The 18,758-nt window shown below is 40.5% G+C and overlaps 1 protein-coding gene across 3 annotated transcripts in view; it reads right to left on the reverse strand.

Moving 5' to 3' along the window:
* LOC111655859 (rho GTPase-activating protein 29-like) overlaps nt 1-18,758 on the reverse strand; it is a 29,245-nt gene that overhangs the window by 5,678 nt on the left and 4,809 nt on the right. The window contains exons 3-15 of one of the 3 annotated variants that reach the window (XM_023407395.2): nt 10,202-10,345; nt 6,165-6,261; nt 5,830-5,902; nt 5,515-5,575; nt 4,720-4,869; nt 4,027-4,091; nt 3,788-3,898; nt 3,263-3,343; nt 2,711-2,881; nt 2,411-2,548; nt 1,844-2,031; nt 769-935; nt 105-239 (exon numbers count right to left, since the gene is read on the reverse strand). In XM_023407395.2, the coding sequence (XP_023263163.1) occupies nt 105-239; nt 769-935; nt 1,844-2,031; nt 2,411-2,548; nt 2,711-2,881; nt 3,263-3,343; nt 3,788-3,898; nt 4,027-4,091; nt 4,720-4,869; nt 5,515-5,575; nt 5,830-5,902; nt 6,165-6,261; nt 10,202-10,345 (1,581 nt within the window). Of the gene's footprint in view, nt 1-104; nt 240-768; nt 936-1,843; nt 2,032-2,410; nt 2,549-2,677; nt 2,882-3,262; nt 3,344-3,787; nt 3,899-4,026; nt 4,092-4,719; nt 4,870-5,514; nt 5,576-5,829; nt 5,903-6,164; nt 6,262-7,212; nt 7,548-10,201; nt 10,346-18,758 lie in introns of those variants that run through there. The other 2 variants (XM_023407394.2, XM_023407396.2) reach the window with 2 other exon arrangements.

An 18,758-nucleotide genomic window follows, 5' to 3' on the forward strand; every position in this document is an offset into this window, starting at 1 on the left:
TGCACAAATATTGTGTCCTTTCCCCCTTTTTCAGTGTTTCAATATTTTCATGCGCAAACTGTTTTAAACTACTGTAAGAAAAGATTGTTGTAAAATTCTCATACCTGGACTGGCGGTGGGGGAGTCCATGGACCTGGACTCGCTGCTGCCTCCGGCACTCTCCGAGTCACTGCACATCCCGCCCTGGCTTCCCTGACTACTGGAGGCCCAGGATCTCAGCGGGGCCTGACTTCTCAGCGCTGCAAGAAAAAAAAAAAATACAGACCACCAGTCACACACAAACAGAAGAAATATAGCTATATGACAGCTACCTGCTTAGTGATATTCTTAGCAAGTGTTTAAGTTATTGTCAGAGAAGAGTGGTCACACACATATTCCAGACTTATGATGAGTAAGTAACACACAACTTGAACTGTTTTGACTTTAGTCCTGAGAAAATTTCCATGACTCAGATTTAAAGGTTCAGGCCCTGAGAGAATCATATAAAGAGACAGGCAGGTTTGCAGGCTGATCTGACCCACAGACCAGTGACATCCAGCAACAGTACCTAAATAGTAAATATCCATATTGGAAAAAGAATCACTTCATTTGCTTAAATACTTGTGCATATGTGTTATTACTCATTTTGTAAAAGTAGGTATCAAAGGCAGCTTCTCTTAAGTCTGCTGATATTCATAGCACTCGCAAACACAAAGGCTCTCCTTGTTTGGCTTGTGATCATGCCACATGACTACCTTCACTGAAACTCATGTATGTCTGAATATGCACCTTGTATGTCTGTGCTACTGTTGGACCGCCGCTCGCTGATCTTTGCTGGCCGGTGTAAGGGAACGTCCACTTCGTCTCCGCTCAGCACATCACAGGAGGTGATAGATGCCTGCGACAGGTTGCCATGGGAGGAATGAGTGCTGCCCACTGATCTTTTGAACACAAACCTAGGGGATACAAAGTCAGCATTCATGGTTACATGTGATGAATTTTACTGTTAAGCAAGATTTCTATTGTCCCAACTGCCTCGAAACTCAGCATAATTATATTACACAGTGTTTCTGCTGCAGTTTGAGAGGATCGTTGATCAACACCAGTGACTCAGCCATTGCTTCACTCCACTAGTGAGGTTTTTGGCTTTTATTTTCTAGCGTTTAATCCGTTTTGCCAACACCTAACACCAAGACCACAAGCAATCTATCTACTTACAGATGGAGCACAGTTTTATGAATAAAGAATTTATATCCGATATCTGTATACTACAGTACTACTGTAGTAATACTGTGCTCTAATATACTGTAGTACTGTGTGTGTGTGTAGCTGATACTGCTTTGGCAATCTGAGTCTTAGGGACAGCTTTAACCAGAGCCAAAGTCTCACGCTCACAATCTCCCCTGCTGCATTCAGCCTGCGCCACAGATATTTCCTGAGGAAGGGCAACAAATTCAACACGCACTCTGTCTCTCCTTGGTTCCCTCTCTCTCGCTTCCTCCCCCTCTGACTCACTGTTACCTTTGCTGAAAGAAGAACTAAGTAACTTGTAAATGGGCGGGAGCAACTTCAAGATACTTAGAAACACTGTTCTCTAAAACTGAATTTTAATCCAAAATGACCTAAAGCTACACAACAGCTGAACAGATACAAATATGTGACCTCGGACAGCACGGACTGTCTTATATTATGGCTGCATTTGCAACAATCTGCCCTATGACCAAAGTGTTTAAACTGCTGTAAATGGAGTGTAGCAAGCAGGTTTCATAACACTTGCACAAAACTGAGGAGCTTAACTCGCTTGACCTTGGAAATGTTAATTTCATGCTTTGCATAGCAGTTTCAAAGCCACAGTCTTTGGTACCTGGTGTTGTCAGAGGAGATGGAGTCAGAGTGCAGGCGCTCTTTGGGAAGATTTTTGGGCAGGTTCCGGACAAATTCAGCATAGCATTCACCCGGTTCGTACAACTTGGCACTGTCGCTCTGGGCCTGGTAGTGGGGAGGGAGCGACACAGTCTGCGCCTGCTGCATCTGAAACCAGTTCACGGTCACCTGAAGGATGACAAATTAAAGGTTGAAGGTGTGAGTGAGTGAATGACTCATTGAAATGATTGTAAATAGATACATTTAAACAGAAACACAGGCAGATAGCATTCCTGCATGTACTGTACTTTCTTTCTTTAAATACAGGGCTGCTTTATATAATGTAAACAAATCATTTAAAATCATATGAAAACCTTGTAGTAAAGTATAGCAAGTTTTAGTCTTTGTGTTTCTATTTCTGGTTGTGGGACGACTGATTCCCTTACAACTATATCATGCGCTGCACTTTTAAAATATTTATGTAAAATAAAATATTATTGAAAAATCCAATTTCCTTTCTAGGTTCATTGGGTTGTTAGATGTGTAATATTATGTACTGTCTACTCACAGCTTTGAGTGTGAGGTCACACTGAAAGACCATCTCTCGGATCTGTGTGAGGATGGTGCTCTTCGTGTTAGCTAGATCCAGCCTCCTGACGCCTGCGTCAGCCATACAGCTCTGGTACTGGTCCTGGGCTTCCTCCGCCTGACCAAAACAATGGACATGGAGAACAGTGTGAGGATGTGAAAGAAGCACTAAGTTGCCAAGAAAATACATGCGCAGGAATGAATTCACCTGCAATGTTGTATTGTAAAGACAGATAGTGATACCGACCATTTTCCCGCCTTTATCTTCTTCCCTGCCTACCTTCTGCAGAGCCTCCTCCTCCAGCCTCCTCTTCTTCTCCAGCTGTTTGTTAGCGGTATTATTAGACTGCTCCTCCTGGGAGCGGTTGGTAGATGAGTGGGCTTTCTGGTACTCCTCTCTCCTCTGGGCCTTCAAGGCTCGTGCCTTACGCAAGGTTGCATCTGCCTCTTGCTGCCAAAACCACAAAGATCAGCCACATAAGACCATGTGATTAAATTGTGACATGAGTGTGCAACAGTTATCTAAAACACAATCAGACACACCTTTTTGGGTGAACCTTGCATGTGACAGCCACTGAGAAACTATCATTATACATTAGTCCATTAAACAAATATTTCTTAAAGAAAAGAGTTAAGCCGAAAAAAAAAACGTCTCATTTCTTTTTCTTTTGCCAGATCGCATTGATTTTAACTATGTTGACATCTATGTATTAGATATTCTCCTGACTGGCTGACAACATTACAACACTTATTGTGGAATGCTGATTACTCGGATACACAACTAAGAATAATAGTCTAATGGTATGTAACTACACAGGGACTTTTTACATACCATTTTCTTTTGTTCCCTCTGCCACTGCTCCTTTATGTCTTTCCTCAGCTTGTCCAGTTCATTCTTGCGAGCCAGAAGAGGCTGAGAACGGAAGGTCGACAATCACAATGAGGTATTTCAAAACGTGTATTCTCGAAAGCTTTACTCAAAAGACAAAACATGGATGTTAACTGTCTTGGAAACGCATATGTCCTGATCAGTTGGTACTAATGCAGAATATTTCTGTCGACTAGATGCTTTCAGGGAAGCCAAGAGACTCCAACTGACGAAAGACCACCCCTGTTGCTACAGGTTAGAAATGATAGGACAAATAATGGGCTAGGAATAAGAAAGATGTGTAGTATAAGAAATAAATTACTAATTTGAATGAAGCTTCATCATGGTAGAGGTTGCGCCTTTTATTGTGTTACATCTTAGCCAGGAGGCAACTGTGCTAACAGTTTTTCCCAATGAGCTATACATTAGATGTTTTGAGACTCTTGTGCCCTATGTGGCCTATAGTCTACTTCTTCTTCTTACTCTTACCTGTATGAATTTGTTGGTTTGAAGAGCCATTGAAGTTTGAATAAGCAGCTGGTTGTATTCAATGTCCTTCTTGAATGTGGAAATGTAGATATCACTGAATGGCATGTAATCCTTGGATGAATGAAATAAAGGAAATGGTGTCTACATTATAATTTATCGTATATACTTATTTTAATAAAAGGTATCGATTATATAAGAATCACATGACACCAACAAAGTCAATATTCTTCTTTGGTTACCTGTTGACTGGCCAGTGTCTTTGCAGACTCAACCATTTTGGCATAACTTTTAGCATTTTCAATATCTGAAAAAGAAAAAAAATATGAAGGTCTCTAATCACTGTCAACTATTATTTTTGGATACAAGCACATTTAGTGTATTTTACTTAACTGCACAACGTTGGCCCCAAATAAACACAAAATTCACATTCATGAACTTCAGGCATTATGGGAACTCATTATGGTGATTACATTATACGCATTACAGTATATATATATATATATATATATATATATATATATATATCACACTGAACAAGATAAAGAAGCAAGGCAAACAGGAAAATGGTTTTAGCACAGACAGTAAAATAACTATGGACTCTTAATGAATGCATGTGAGCAGGGCATGTGAGAGCCCAGTTAAGTTGCAACACTCTACAGGCATGTTAAGCTACATAGTCTGCCTGTTACTATAATCAGCTAAAGCCAAGGCTTATAATGACTCAAGGTTTTACAAAGTGTTGCTTCAGCCCTGGGTCAAATGAATTTACAGATAAATGTTGTATTTAACTGCAAGGGAACAGGAGATGGGATGAATTTTTGACCGCAAAATTACAGTTCAGAAGTTATTCCTCATAATATCTAGTGTAATGTCCGAATACAGTAACCGTCTGTTTGCAACCCTATGCACCGTCAATAGTCTCAATGTCTCACCCATGGCCATTCTTTTCTCCATCCAGACCAAAAGGTCTTTGATATACTTGGACCAGGCCTTGGCGTAGAGAAGAGCAGACTCCACCCCGCTGTCATTCTTCAGCAGGGTCAAGTCAACTTCCTCCTCCCGTGACAACAGCACCTCTGGGCCTGTGGAGTCAGCAGAGGAGACACACATATCAAAACAAGGTGAATCGAAACACATGGTATCGACAAAATTGCCAAGTACTGGACTGATGTGTCCCAGTTCTACTATCCCCACAGATGTGTGTGGGCGGTTAAAGAAAAAAAAAACATTGAGGTAATTGAAGTTGACAGTGTAGGAGGATGTAAAAGTGCTGGGTATCTTCAAAAATAGTCCAACAGCATTATTTTGTTTTTATTGGTTAAACTGTGATACACCTCTCCCAGCAGCCCACCATCTGATTCAACACAAGCCCCATGTGTTTCCCATCCCACATGGAACTACAGCTTAACAGGCAAGGAATGTCAGATATGTGGACGGAGAGGGAGAAAACGAGCAGCTAGTATGAAAAAAGCAGCAGAAATAACAGGGGTGGAAGCAGAGGTTTAGGGCGAGTCTACCTCAGGCATTCAAGAGTCCAAAGCCTAAATCACTCAGCTAACTTGCAAACTGACACTCCGGGCTGCCCTTGGCTACAAAGCAACCATTACATGTTTTGTAAAAAACAAAACAAAAAAAAAAACATTAATAGCTATTACATTTCAGAATTAATTTATTTTACAGCCACTTTGCTCAGAGGTAATTGAAAAAAAAATGTGAATAACACTTACCCACAAGGTCACTTTTCTCTGAAACATATCCCTCAGGATCAACAGAGAGGTTGTCATAAGACTGTGAAAAAGACATTTTAGATTAAAAAGGAGGGAATAGCAGACGTACAATCAAAGTCAGACATCAGAAGCAGCAGGGCTCTCAACACCCCAATTAAGTACAGAAAGCAAGTCTTTGAGGCTTTTTTAAAATGGAGGCATGGTAAAATTGCTCCTTTAAGTGCACCCTTTTGAAAACTGTCATGTTTCAAAACAAAGCTTTGAAAAAAGAAAAAGGCTGTATTGAAAGCTGGGAAAAGAAAGATGGTGTCTCACCCTGCTTCTCCTGGTCTGGGGGATCCCCAACCCTGTGCCGCTGTCCACATCTCCCATAAGGAAGTCAGAAACTCTGAGGGGCAGATATGTAGATGTGCAGAAGAATGTCAAAAGTACAGTCTTTTTGGTAAAAATTGCAACCTATTCAGTAAAGAGGGCCTCTCAGATATGTAAGTAAGTAATATGTAAGTATTGTGTTACTCAAACTGATTATTCAGACAAAGGAAATGACTCAAAACACAGATATAGGACGAGAACACTTTTTTTGACCGTCAGAAAAAACAGTAATAAAAAAACCCAGAAGTGTTGAAAAGGCAAACAAACACTGTACTTACACATTGCCGAATGTGAAAGCCAAAGTGTCAATGGATGTGTGTATCTCGCCAAATATAGCCGTTTTGTTTTCAGGGTTCACTTCCTTGAAGTTAACGCCTGTGGAGAGTGATAAAGTACACAAGACTGTCAGCCAGAATAAAACAGTATTACAAACCAGTTTATGTATACTCAATCATTCAACAAAGGTATTTACACAACTAGGCCTGTATGTTGGTGGGCGATGACGTTTCAACCACAGATGTCATAAACACAGGGTCAATGGAGCAAAGTAATGTCACGCGAGGGAAACAAAAAGCTACATTTAATTATCAAACCTCCAACAATGCATTATATGCAGTTGAATGCATTTAATTTAATATTGTAGCCGTAATCAGTCTTTGGTGCTATCAATCAATTGAGACCATACTTAACCGTCTGGCTTCTGTGGTGAGTGGTTCATCATCTCTACAACGGCTAAAGTTGTTTCAAGCAAGTGTTAACATGCTCCTCAATGACAGACCAAAAGTCAACCCCCCTGGGCAGTGACACAGGGTCAAGGGGTTTTAAAGAAAAGGTTATGAAAACAGCTTAAAAACCACATCCGTTAGGCAAGTAGTTTAAGTCAATGACAACTGTATGTCTTCCTATCAAAATGTCTTCTGGAATAGCTGCAAGGATCTTCAAGGATGGATATTCAAGGAATACTCAGAAACAATCCCAAATTTTCTCTCCGTCGTTCCAATGAGATATAATTCCATTGGTCATCTTTCATGTTGATTATACACAATCAACCGTACACATCCTTTGCTTTGAGATCTATTGAAAGCAAGACGTCCAGCGATTTCAAAACCATACGGCCATTGAAGCTCGACAAATCTCTGTAAATGTGTGCATGGCGCTTTCCTAGTCAGAAAACAGTTTACTCAGCAAGAGGACATTTGCAGAAAGTAGTCAGAGGAACCAAAGACACAGGCAGTGAAATCCGACTACTTCCTATCTGCCCCACAACAGGAAACACTCACACAGCTTGAGTTCTGTGACGTGTAACATTATAGACAGCTGACTTACCTTTTCTTCCTGTCACCACTGTCTTGTAGTTGAGACTAGAAAATGTCAACAATGTCAATCAGTTGCTGGAAAGAAAAAAAAACTAACCAGTTCCAGTTTCGAGACTACTTTTCTAGCTTTTGTGCTTCCATTTTCTCTTCATGAGAGCAAAATCAATCCGTATCAGTGGTGGCTGGGTAATTGTAAATTCCCCACCTATGAAGAAACGCAGAAAGGTCATGGCATCCTGGGTTGGGGAGGCAACCCCACTTTCCAGGGAGACACCAAAAGAGAGGAGATGCAGTGGTGCGAGCCTCCCTGCCATGCACCTCTCTGGCCCTGAATGCTCGCGTACAACTCTGCACTGACTTCTTCCTCAGGACATCCTGTGGGTCTCATAACAATGATTCCAGAGCTCTGCCCCCCTTGTCACAATTGAAATATGGAAACTGCATCATTCAAGTACAGGGGCCATTGTTTTCTCACGGCTGAGCCAAAACTGGGACAACTAACCCCTGAAAAATACCTCGAGTAAGTTCTGATCATTTCCTGTTGTTATACTACATGATTTTTCTGGTGTGATAGGCCATTAACAAAGTCTACTTAAATGTAATAGGTTTGTTAGTAGCAAACTAAAAAAAAAAAATTAAAAAAATAACAATATTAAAGTGCAGAAAAGATCAATCAAATAAACCTACAATGTTTTTTTGCATAGAGAAAGAAAAACTCTTTTGCATGCACATATAGGATTGAGTGCAGTAAACAAATACACTTTGTTAGTTCACTTCTCCAGACAAAGGGGGACAGAGAGCAGGGAAAGAATTTCAATAAGTCGAGGAGGTTGACACTTTTATTGCAGTGCCGTGCAGTTTTTCCTGTAAGAAGAGGGGAGAACGAACATTTCCTTAAAATGTGACCAGGAAAAAAACTTCGTCTGTGTCTGGTTTGGGCCAACGCGAGCCTTTGCAAAGATCTTATCTTTGATGACACACAAACAGAGAAGGAGGATGGGCGATACAACAGTAGTTGTCTCTGTCTAGAACAAAACCCTGTGCATTACACAGCTGAGTGGAGCTGAACATGTTCTTGGTATTTTGAGGTTTATCAAGATGTGTCAACTGTGTCAAATTAAGAACAACAGAAGGAAAACAGCTTGAGTGGATATTACCTATATGTACAGTAAATGGTATTTGAAACTGGTTAGGCAACCATGTGTTTGGAGGAGGGGGGGAGGGATTTTTTTTCCCGTAAAATCTGGCAGCTGTCCAAATGCCTCAAGTGTCATGACCAAGCATCAAAGAGCAACATGAATGAAAAGACAACACACTCTGAAGACAGAGAGACGCACAAGACCTGTTATCATCCAAACCTTTGAGTCTTCATCTCTGACGTCTCACTGATTCATTCCTCTTTCAGTCTCCTTTTCAGTCTTCCTCTGAATCTCTGGCTGTCCCAGTACTGTGTTACCTCCTAGCCATTAGGGACAGTCCAGCCAGGGAGTGAGGTGGGCAAGCACCCCCTTGTGGACAGGCAAATTCCCAAGGTTCCATTTGTCAACTGGAGTCAGTACACAACCAGTGTTTTAACAGCGGGACTAAAGGACAGAGCTTTCCTTATAGAATAAAAACAATGGTCCACTGCCGCACCATACTGTACAGTAGTACCACCATCATCATCATCATTTCATCATGTTAGGGTATTTATGCAGATTTTCAGGAAATTCTAGGATCCAATATACTAAATATCTTGATAATACCCTTATATGAAAGTAATAATGTCACATTACACATATACACTTTATTGGGGAAAACGTTGACTGAGTGATGTGATTTTTGTATTTAGAGAAGTACCAATCCAACTTTTTCCTTCGCAATACTGATTTCAATACCTGAACTCCACCTCAGCTGATACCTCAGCTGATACTGAGCACCAGGCAGGTGTTTTCCCCAAATTTAAAACCTCACTGCACAGACCTCATTAGAATCCATTTTATGTGTTAACTTGACGCCTGGGTCACTGTCACACTTCAAAATTATATGACAGCCAGCTGTAACTGAATGAATGTAATTGATGGCAGAAAAACTGAATTTTATAATCACATAACTACATTAACAAAGTAATTGTTTTATATGCATCACTGTTTGTAATATCAAAAAGTATTGTTTTATTACTTAATAATAAAAAATTACATATCTATAGGAACTTATAGGAACCGCATAGTAAACTGCAGTCTTCAACATGCTATTTAAATGTGTATAAATGATCAGAAACTTCAGAAATTGGTAAGACTTTGTTCATCATAATTTAACATTACAGTCTTTGTTATTTAAGTTTGTCTCAACCATAATTCCTTTGGCTGATCTAAACCTGGATCTCTTTGTTTCCTTTTTGCATTCTAGACATTGTCAATGCACCACTCAGTGGGCTGAAGATTGCCGACACGCATTCTGAAGCATTCTTAAGGAGTAGGTCACAACTCAGATATTGAGACAGGGCAGGTGAGCCGTCAGACAACCATCACCTCGCGACATGAGGAAAAGAATGAAGAAACTTGGATGTGCTTGGCTGACGAGCAGCCTGCCGAGGGGCCTCTGCACCCGCTGAAATATGGAATGCAAATTACAGCCATGTAGTCTCTGCTGTAGAGATTCTTGTGTGCAAGTCAAGTGAAGAATTACCCTTGCAGTGGATCACATTTCTAGCAGATCAACCTATGAGTTGAGATTCCTTTTGTTTGTATTCATTGAAGGGAAGGGAAATGGATCTGCTGTTGAAGGAATAATAACCTCTCACACAGTGACCTTTTAAAAACATCTTCAAGCCAACTCTAACCGAGCAGAAATCAATAAAATATTCCTGCAAGGTATTTCCCAAACTGGTTTGAAAGACTGACGTAGACCCTTAACCTGAACCAGTAAAGCAAGATTTGGTGCCAAGACATTTGAGCATCATCTGGGCACCCGTGTGTTTACCTATATGTCTGTCTGCATGCTAGTGAATAAGTACTGACCTTTGACCTTGGCAATGACCGTGCCGGCCGCTCCCAGGATGTCCACAGAGTTCAGGGTCTGGTGTTTGCCAATAACAGCCTTGAGGACACGAAGTAACTCTGCCAAACGTTCCTGCACCACTTGCTGAAGACCTTCCAGATTTTCTGGACAGAAAAAAGAGAGAAAGCATAAAAATGTCACTTGCGTTAAGTCATAAGTGTCAAGACATGACAAAAGCTTCAGTAATCAGAAACGCAACTACCATAGACAGTTTGCACTCATGCATTTTTTATCTATCAGTCAAAGTCACCACCGTCACTCTGCACTTTGAGTCACAGGTTAGCCAGCGTCAAATTGATTCTTGGCATTCCTTTCGTCATTGCCACACACATTACTACACTGTCATTTTGAAACTATGAAACCATGCTGTCACCTTTTGTTTCATCTAGACAATTCCGCACAGGGCAAACAAAAAACAGTACATGCTCTGTTTTGTTTTATCAGTGTGTGTCGTTGTGGAAGACGGAGACGGTTGTAGTTGAGAGACAGTGACAAACTCAGTTGCATGAAACTACTGTGATGCAACTTCTTTTCTGCTTCCTCCAGGCAGAGAGTGACACCGTGTACAACGGAAGAGGCCTGCATGATTACAAACATTCTATGTCGCACCCACAGTTATCACAACCCCACACAGGTGAAGATGAGTACCGAAATGATTACGTGCTTTTTGTGCTTTTGTGGTCACAGGAGAGGCTTAACATGAACAGACACAGATTTTATCTACACAACAGCCACAGTGCCTGTCGACATTTCTGAGTCTGTGGTCCAAGTAGAGTTAAAACACAGTTAAATGTCATATTTATTTGACTACTTACTGCTTAAGCACCGAGTAAATACTAGAGGCTGGGTCTGTGTCTGTATACAGTACAGTTTGTAAACTGCATAACGACAAAAAGGCAGTCGTGCTAAAGATGAAGAAATTAAATTTTAGAGGCGACTAACGTGGCACACATGGAAACTATTATGCAATCATAATTTCCCTGCAGCAATCAGCGGCAGACAGCGTGAGTCGCAAGAAAAGTTGAGGAATATCTTGGATTTTTCTCCGTTACAAGTGAGGTTTCAGAAGATGACACTTGAAGTGGAAAAGAATGTACAAAATGCATTCAGATCACTCCTCTCCCTTTAGTTTTTTGACCATATCAGATACTTTCAGTAATTCTGCTATGAAAGGCATGCCGTTCCTGTAGAACCCAGCAAAGGAGTGAAGAATAGTACCACATTTACTATTTTTTTTTGTATTTAACCAAGGGTTTTCCTGACTCTGTACTCCTCTTCACAACTTCAAAGCTAATCCCTGCAGCACTTCCCAAAACAGTGTCGCAATGTCTTGTACAGAGAGTTAAGCTCTTTGGGCAAAATAAAAGCCAACAAGAAGGAAAATGCAAACAGAGACATGATGAATTTTCTCCAGTCAACAGGAAGACAGCCTGTGTCAGGGTCTGATGCGGGTTAATCAGCAGAGGCACCGCAAGTTGGCACCAGACAATAGGTGAGTTCATGTCTAACTCACTGTTTTGGAAGAAGCAAGGGCACCGGCTGGAAACAGAAAAGCCATCTGTTTTTCATCAAGGCCATTCCACCGGGCAGCAGGGTGAGATGAGAGACTGAATTTATTGGAACATTAAAAGGAATTACAGAGGGGATGAAAATGAGAGGCTGGGTGTGTGTGCTGCCCTCTCTGCTTCATACACACATGCACTAATTGAATTGGCTGGTGTAAAAAAACTGAAGAGACATAATCCACAGTTGACACATAAACTGAGGCCATAGGTGACGCTATTTCATGAAAGACAGGAGAAATAGGCACAGGGTGTTTCTTGAGGACACTCTCCAAACATACAAATAGACAAAACTTAAATATCACAAATATAACAGCATCCATCTTGCTGGTCAAAAGCTAAGCAATCCTTGTCCACACCTCCCACCCTTCAGGACGAGAGAAAAAGCATCCTGTAGAGCAGAGGGCTCACCTTCTCCCCTGCCCCAAGGCGAGAGGTCCCTGACCCCACAACACACACTTTGAAGTCACCCGCCCTGCCGGTGCTGACAATGGGCCTTCATTAAGCACCTTCCCCTTCCTTTTAACCCTCCTTCTCAGTTGTGGTCATCAGGGGTATTTTTGGTTAGCTCACTAGCTGGTGTTTGAAGATTTTCTTATCAAAGATAAGTGTGTGGTGTATGCATTAGCATGTGAGAGCTAGTCCTAATGAGGTGAACACCTGAGCATTTTCTCTTTGCATGACAAAGTTGAGCATGACAGAGGGTGAAGCTATGAAATCCCAGCATTAATGTAGGTTAGGTTAAGATCACCCATTTCGCTTTCCTTGGAAGAGAAAAGAATTTAATTAAACTAATCTGTTCTGCAGAGAGGCGAATGGGATACAGATTGTGAGGAAATAACAATGGCTGTGATGTTGTGGCAACAAAGACAGAAGGATGTCCTGTGCCGATCTGCTGGACCAGAGTTGAAGCCAAAAAGGGCATGTATTCTTTTTCATGGATTGGTAGTGGGTGTATCCTTTGTTTACTGTCACCCACTGCCAGCTGTCACACTAATGTGCTGAGTTAAAACACTGTAATAGAGAGGCACAAAAAAAAAAAAAAAACATCAGCAAGCCATTTCAATTAATGATACACTGACAGTGACCTTCAGATAACAAAGACCTTCAGATAACAAAGACCATGTCCACACTAATGACAGCAGAGCTTTTTACATGTACTCTACCAACATTTTAGACCACACCTCAAAAGGGCCAGAGAAAATAGGCTGCCTCATCCTGTATTCATTTCCTAAATAAAAACTCCAATACAACTTCAAACCAAAAAGTTGAGACTATGTTACAATTACAATATATAAACCTTAATAAGTTTTTTTATTCAAAGATAGTAAAAACAGATGGTTAAAAAGTAGATTACTTTTTTTTTCCCGCAAAATACAAGTGTGCACATGACTGACCCCTCCAGATGTCAATTATGCTATTCAGATCATTGTTAATTCTTCACCCTAAAACCCCAGATTAAAAAATTCTAACAAACGAGTTCAATTTAACAATCAGAAATGGGAATAGAGTTATCAAAACTAGGTCAAATTTTGTGTGACAGCTCATACTGATCGCCACCAGTGTTGCCCTTTGAATTATGTGAGAGGATCTGTGCTCAGTGCAGCGTGAGACAGCTGAGAGAAAGCTGGTAAGAATCAGTGGTGAGTGGTTTTGTCACAACAATGGCATCAAAAAGCGCACTGGAAATTTGTGGCTGATTGTGGGGACCATGCCATTGTTTTGGTAGAGATAACAGCACTGAAGCATAAAGCTGGGCCATATTGTTTAAAGGAAGACCCCCTGCCAACACCAATGCAGCTCAAGGCCACCTTGTCTTTCTTTACAGTGGTGGGATGAGCCGGTGTCCCAGCCACGCTTCACGCTCAGTCTGCTTCATTTATTTTCTACAAGATCAAGACCTTCCTCCCTTTAAGGAAAACAAAATAAGTTTGAGTAGTTGACTTCCACCTAATAATACACAGTATTATAACAAAATAAAAATGACCAAACTTGAACTATGCATTTTTCTCTTAAACTTGAAACTACACTGAGAACTACCCAACTGTCCAAAACCCAAAGATATTCTGTTATCTATAATGTAAGACAAGGAAAAGCTTATTTCTAATTAATTTTCTGTCGATTGACTAGTGAGCTCCACATCAGAGTTTCACCTGGGATGCAGCACACAACTCCTGACAGCCGTGTGTTAAAAATACAATTATGGTAAGTGGATTTAGCTCCAACTGTACAGATAACTTTAATTTAATTTACAAATAAAAAGTCACCAGGCTTCCTGAGTTTACTTTCTTTCAGTGGCGGTTTCCATCGGTCTTTCATGATGTCCTGTAACTACAACAAGCCCATAGCACAAAGGTTGAAATGCTCATGAGTGTACAGCACTGTTTGTAGGATGCTTCTACACAGTATGTGCTGCCTGTGTCATTTTCATTCATTTACCATTTGAACTTTCATCTGTCTGTTGCTAGGTATTTACACAGATTAAAAACAAAAAAAACAAAAAAAAAAAACAGAAAAAGCCCATACAACTATCAAAATTCAAGCAACAAACACTAAAGTATATTGTATTGCATTTTTTTTTACCCTATTTCCTAAAGTAAAGGATTCTCTTAACTGTATATGTAAAAGCCTCTTTGTTCTTTACATAATATCTATGGTTTTTAAGTAAGGTCATTAAAGACAAACATCACCCAAAAACATCAATATTCAACCCCAGTAACTTGAAACGTGGCTGCAAAAGGTCATTAGCTTCAAGTAATGTCAATTACAATGAATTTCACAAGTGGCCAGGAAAATGATGAAAACCAACCTCATCAGAAACGTATCACTTGTCTGCTGTCAATCTTTATGCGCAGTATGTTGCAAATACCAATGTCTTTTCCAAAAACTTGCAGGTGACTCAAGCGGTGACTCAACTTCAGCACAATACAGTAACTCAAACATTTGGCTTTTAAATTAATGTCACCCCGTGGATTGTTGTGTGTGTGTGTGCGGGGTGCCATTGTGTCTAACAAAGCTCATTGTGTGTCTAGTGCAAAGAAGGACCAATCTAATCCAAGTCTTCAGGTGGCCTGACAGAGGTTACAGCCTCTGCTCCCCCCACTGATAACAGGCAATCAACTGGCCTGTCTGGACACGCGATCTGCTCGACATGAAACAAGCCTCAGCAGCTCTGGTGACACAGTGCTGCTTGGGAAACAGCCGCAGGGCTTTACCGAGAGGCCAAGGAGGCTACATTTCTCTGGCAGCATCCCTCCCCCGCTTCTCTTTGCTAGAAGGAGGGAGGGTGACTGATTTACACCCACAGAGGCAGATGATTTTCAGATTTTCTTTTAGATGTGTATCAGTCTACCTCATTCCTGGATGGTGACACGTTTCTCTCTGTGCTGACTCAGTCATGACCCCAAATGCACCAAATGGAAACTGACACTTTTCTCCTTTTCCAAAAGAGAAACCCGGACTAAATAAACTATGCTGGGATTATTCACAACTCTCTACAATTACAAACCACAAGGTTAGAAAACATTAAACACTCACTGTAACAGGCTCTGCTTGCATTGCAGAGTTGACTGTAACCTGATCTGCGACAGGTGGAATTGTTTTGTCAGGATTCCATCTCCAAACACTAATTTCCCCCTCTGTCCAAACAAACGCTGCATTGCTGGGTGCCTCTCTGTCTTTCCCATGCCTTGTTTGGAGACAGAGCAGGCCCCAGACATCACACAGACAGTAAACAGCAGGCACTCCATAAACAGCTACCTGCTCTTGGCCTATTAGTGAACTACACTCTGTGGGGTCTGGGCTTCACAGTCAGGCTAATTCTTCAAACACTTCATTACATGTTTTGGGGACTTCAGAGCAGGTGCAAAACAAGACGGCGTTCCTGAATCGATGCAGTCAATCAGCTGCACGAGGAGAGGAGGAAAACCAGTAAAGGAAAACAAGAAATAGAGGCCACTACATGTTAACCCCGACGTAAAGATTTCAATCCAAACCATAGACTTTTAGACCGTTAAGAAGCAAATCTACTTTGTATTCTTGTTTTCATTTTCCAAAACAGAATAACTAATTCTGGACTGCAATTATTTTCACAATTAGTCAATTTGTTCATAAAACATCAGAAAAAAACATCATAATTTATCAGAGCCCAATATGAAAGTAAAATTTTATTGAATTGATGAGCATATAAGACCAAGAAAACAGCAAAACCTAACATTTGACAAGCTGGAAACAGATAATGTGTGGCCTGAAAAATTACTCAAAAATGATTTGTAATGCTACCAGGAACAAAGAAAGGCTGGCATTGTTAGCCAGTTTTATTCCACTAGTACCCAGACATACTCATCTGAGAATGACTTCACCTCAAGAGGTTGGCAGCACAAGGTTTTGCAATAAATCTCCACCTACCTGAATTAATGATGTCCCCTAATACAGCATAGGAATTTGTAAGAGACGACTGTATTGGGCGAGGGTAAATGATTCTTTCAGACACGTGAATCAAGGATCTAAGGATTTGTTGGGACAGGCATAATTGTGTTTTTGTTGTGTCTCTTAATTCAAAGCTGAGCAGACACTGTTTTTGATTTTCTACAAAAAAAATAAAAATAAAAATCCAACAGTCTGACTCACAACACAGGATCTTAAGCCTCGGCCCCCATCCTGCACAGGCCTGATGCACAGTTGTAAATTTCAGCAGGTCTGCCCAATCGCCAGCGAGTGACATCCCCCTGCTAGCAGGAGCTTCACTGGCCAATCCACCCCTCTCCATGACCAATCTCCTACACAAACATCTAGAGCCCATAACCATAAATCCCACCCCAGGAAACACACCCCAACCACAAGCTTGCACAAAAACATCCTTCAGCATCACAGGGGAAAGTTACTGCCCAACAAATCTCTCCTTTCTTTCTCCTAAGAGCAGCAGGCCATTAAACTATTATGTGCTAGAATTCGGCTTTTCTCTTGATTGAAGGCACCACCCGCAAGTGGCCACTTCAGTTGGCACAGGGGCACTTGTGTGAGAAGGGGAGATATTTCTGGTAGCTATTGCTGGATATATTTTGTACAGGGTAGTGGTGGCTTTTATGGCCAGTAAACTGGGACTTTAAACTGGTTCAAACCTGAAAATTGGCCTCATTCTGCATGATGAGGTTAGAAGCAAGTCAATTCCGACATTAACTCTAATAAGCCAATTAAAGGACATAAATTCAGTCTCTTTAAATTGGCTCAATGCGACTAACATTTCCAATTACCATACAACTGCAATTCAAAGTCTCCTAAGCAGAGAGGAAAACAAGTCCATGAATAAACAACTAAATGAGTCCCTGTAAAACTACAACCAAACAGTTTCCGAACATTGTTATCTTATACTACTCTAAAAGAGGAGTCAGCCCTTCTAAAATCAACACACTTACTGACACTGTGAAACACTGAACAATGCATTTTAGCTAGAGTACAGCCAAATCTTATAAGAGTGTCATGATGACACCAACAGTTGAAGAAAGACAGTTTTTTTATATTGAAAAAGGGACCACTGAGTCAGCTAGACATGTTCCTCCTCCTTTACAGGCATTTGATGTCTTGTCTCACAACACTACAGTGTATGAAAATTTTCTGTAGAACAATGGGAGGTAACATGTTCCCGAGTTTATATGTGGTCAAACAAGCTGTACAATGTACACCATACATTGAGTAAATAAGCTTTCAACTTCATGCTCTACAACTACGCTGTGAGATGTTTGTTCTACCCTGAAGTGGAACTGTAAAAGTGTCGGTATGAAACACTTTTTTTTTTTTTTTCTTTTCCACCTGTGGCTAAAAAGGAAAAAACTAAGTAACCTGGACTTTCTTGAGCAACGAAACGCTCGAGGAAATAGAATTTCAGTCAGTGTCCTGATAGCTATCTCCATTTAAAGTTAAAACCTCACCCTGTTCAGCCCTGATGGACTGTACAGTATCCATAACTTCGACCACACATTTCTCAACACACATTCCTAGACTTTTTTTTTGGCTTAATAATAAAAAAAGGCAAAGTACTGAGCTACTTGCAACTATGTGGACATTTTTTAACAAATTTTGGAAAAAGAAAATGACATTTTATGGGGAAATTTGCTGTTGTTTTGTTCCTGTGTGGTCACCAAAATAAAAGCAAAACAAAGATGTGAAGTAACAGGACTTGTGATGAGTATATGAGCTTGTGCAACAGTGGCATTTTGTAAAAAAGACTTCACAGTTGACAAAGTGACAGTTTAGTCCTGTATACATCAGATGACTACCACACATAGGTTGTAATTCCCTCAGGGAACATGCAGTCAGTGTATTTACTCATAAAACTACACTGGCATGTTTAATCTGTTTCAAGTACTGCAGCTGTTCTCCTGAGATATTTTCCTTGAATTCCATAGAAACAGGAATCATTTTTCCATTTTCCTAGCCTGACATTTCTAAATGAAAGACAGCTTTGAACAGATAATCGTTTAAGAGGTTTTTTTTTTGTTTGTTTTTTTTTAAAGATATGACCACAAATCCAAACTGAATTTATTTTAGGAGAGTTTTCATAGTCAATCGGCCTCACACCTACCATTAGTCTATTGAAGGCACTATAGCTACAAGTGAACATTTGTTCTAAAGGAATGCCGAGTATGCAGGAGAGTGGGGGGATGGGAGGGGGACAGCAGCTTGGCTGTGTGTAGAGGACTCCTTTTTCATCCTGATTAAAACTATTAACCAAGTTGTCTTCTGCTACAGACTCAAATGAAAACTTTAGGATGAGGAAAATATATTGACATTTTTATTATTTTTTCTTTTATTATTATACTGGCCCTGAAGTCCTGTGCAATTACGACTATTAAAAGCTTTTAATATTTACATCATGGGAATTTAAGCCACAATGAGTGTGCTGGAGTTGGAGATATTCCAACTTAAGAAAATGTTTGACTTAAATGTAAACCACAAT

This window comes from Seriola lalandi, unplaced genomic scaffold (genome assembly GCF_002814215.2).
Source record: "Seriola lalandi dorsalis isolate HSWRI2012SDOR001 ecotype SW California unplaced genomic scaffold, Sedor1 jcf7180002054334, whole genome shotgun sequence".
In the NCBI taxonomy this organism is placed as follows: Eukaryota; Metazoa; Chordata; class Actinopteri; order Carangiformes; family Carangidae; genus Seriola; species Seriola lalandi.